This window comes from Wasmannia auropunctata, unplaced genomic scaffold, assembly GCF_000956235.1.
Source record: "Wasmannia auropunctata unplaced genomic scaffold, wasmannia.A_1.0 LD289233.1, whole genome shotgun sequence".
NCBI lineage: Eukaryota > Metazoa > Arthropoda > Insecta > Hymenoptera > Formicidae > Wasmannia > Wasmannia auropunctata.
The window spans coordinates 1-2,820 of record NW_012073657.1 but is presented as its reverse complement, the minus strand read 5'-3'; the positions used below and the strand labels follow the sequence as shown (position 1 = coordinate 2,820).

The window sequence follows — 2,820 nt, the reverse complement described above, 5'->3', positions numbered from 1 at the left end:
TATATATATATATATATATATATATTTATAATAAATATATATATATATTTAAATATACAAATATTTATATTTTAATTTATATGTACATATATATGGGGCATTCTCTGTCAAAAAGGCCAGCCTACTTCAATTTTCCCCCCTGCCTACTTCAATTTTTGAAATAAAATATTTCTTAAAATTTCCGTTGAAGTGTCTACCTTTTGATGCCGTATGATCTTTTTAAAAATTCCAGAATCGCGACTAGAATGGACTGTCGTCAAAAAATTTTTGGAATAAACTTCAATTACTAAAGCACAGGGGGCTAGAAAATTTTTCTATTTTCATAAATTAAAGTTTTGGGGATATCTAAATACGAATCCGCAGTCATTTCATATAAAATTACAAAAAGGGGGACCAAATTTGATTTAAAATATTACTTGACTATTTCTGATCACATTTCTTCAGCATAAAAAAATTTAATGAAGAGATTTTGAATCTTAAAAAAGATATTGTTTCATTTTTTGAACAAACCTCAAAAATATAGATACGGTATGATTTATATTATTTATAATAAATATTAAAAAGAATGTTTTTAACGAACACTATAAAAGGTTTTGATTAAAATGTGAATATTTGCGCTTGCTGACTTGTATTGCTTTTAATTTAATTTTTTTTACAAATTGATCAATTATTACTTATTTTATTCATTCAATCTAAATAAAATATGAAAAAATTCAATATTTTGCTATATATTGTTAGAATTTTAATCATAAATGCTACAGCAACTCGATAAATATATACCTGAAACAAAGATCTGATGCTGGGTTGAAATACAAGAGAATGATTTAACAGAAACGATTGCAATAAAGGTTGTGGATATACTGCCAATCTGCTAATAAGACCCGTAAGATGTAAATTTACATACAAATTATTGCTTGTCATACATTCGAGTTTCCGTAAAATCACATCTAAAAATATACCGACATTTGGCTGTCCATTAAACACGTCCTGTCGATAGAAAGTGTCTTTATTTGATTTACTCGATGTTTCCGCAGTTATCGGAAGATTTGATTCCGCGACATTACGCATAACGACATCATCAATCTCTTTCTTAATTATAACATGCGTTTCTTCATGCTCACTCATATCTTCATTGGTCTCGTTGTCCGGTGTTGACTCTGGCGATCCTTTAAACGCAATGCTTTCGTAGCCGCTACTCTCGCCTAATGATATAAGTGAATTCATCGCCGTGGTCGAATCGTCTATGCAGCTATCGGATTCTTTCTTATCTAAATAAGTTTCCTTTGTACATTCTGTCATTTCGATATTTTCGTTCAACAACTCTGCAATATCAGCATCCAATTGTGCCTGTTCGTCAAAAGACAGTGCAATATCCATGTTGATTTCGTTTTTAACATTATGTTTATTACTGTTTAAATCTTTGCCCTCCAACAAAGATTGAACATTAAGTAATACGTTGTCCAATGGTACATCATCATCATTTTCGCACGATTTCATTGCATTCTTAATCATTTCCAATGTTCTAGCTTCTGCTGCCTTTTTCTGTGATTGATCAGATACAATATTTTCATTTATCAATGTAATCATGCTATTAGTATTGCTATTTCGAAGTAAATTACCATCATATTGACAAGACCAATTGGAACACGCAATACGGCAAGCTTTAATTTTTTGTCTAGCATCACAGAGATATGCATGATAATTTCCATATAAGCTATCTGTTAATCTAGTACCGTAATTTATCGATGTCGGTAGCGATATCATAGAATCAGATGTGATATATCCATATCTATCATATGTAGATGATACAGTGCTAGGTAAAGAATTTGTTTGCGAGTCCAATGACGTAAATACAGAACAACAACGTGGTGTCAGAGATAAAAATTTTTCTGCTGCACGTCCAAAAGGATCTATATCTCTCAGTCGACTACGTTGAGAAAGCATTACGTGTGAACATGGATTTAATGCACCCAAACACAATTCCAACATAACATCCTCGCAATTTAAATTAACCAGAGTTTCAAACAATGCCAGAGTAACTATACATAACTAAATTCAAAAATAAAATATTAGAAACAAGTTTATATTCAAGAAATATTCTACCAAATATGTTATACTTAAAAGTTTTCTAATTTACCCTTGATCGAGAAGAAATCCTTTGTATTAAACTATCCAGTATTCTACAGTCATCATAATTATCTTCTAATAGAAATCTAACAAGCGACCGTAACAAGCCAGGATCAGTTACAGATCGAAGAAACAAATCAAAATAAGCTGTTGCTGTAACCAATTCCTCCACAGTCGTCTGCAATTATTTTCAAAGAATTATATTTAAAAGTTCACTCACGTATGTACGTACAAAACAATATACAGTTTATCGATCGTTTTAAAAAAATAATTATTAATAATTTATAACTAATATGTTAGTAATTAGTAATAACACCGACGAGAAACTGTTAAAGACCGACAGCCCTGGGCAAATTTTCGTGCCAGCAAATGGGCCCGGTGGGCCCGGAGGTAATTGCAGAGTGTCGATATTATCAACTTTTGACATAAATTTGCGATTTATTTAAATAATACATTATTAAGACCATAATTTTTATTATATAAATGCTTTATAAATAAGTATGAATACTTATAATGCTATAATATCAAATATATTGCCGCAAAATTACTTTTTTTTTCCAACTGTTTTATCATCTCTCTGGATAATCAAGCTCGTGTGGTAACTTTAAAAATGCAGTTTTAAATAAAATTAACTCTTAGCAAGATATAATACATATGAATTACAATGTACATGTCTAAAAAAACATTGATCTA

General features: G+C 30.2%; 1 protein-coding gene across 1 annotated transcript; it reads right to left on the bottom strand.

Annotated features, from left to right (window-relative positions):
- Positions 1-759: 759 nt before the first annotated feature.
- On the bottom strand, positions 760-2,311 carry LOC105461408 (FTS and Hook-interacting protein homolog; the record flags this gene model as incomplete). The annotated part of the gene is made up of 2 exons (XM_011707902.1): positions 760-2,049; positions 2,138-2,311. Coding segments are annotated over 2 exons (1,464 nt in total), but the record flags the coding sequence as incomplete, so codon positions are not given.
- Positions 2,312-2,820: the final 509 nt, after the last annotated feature.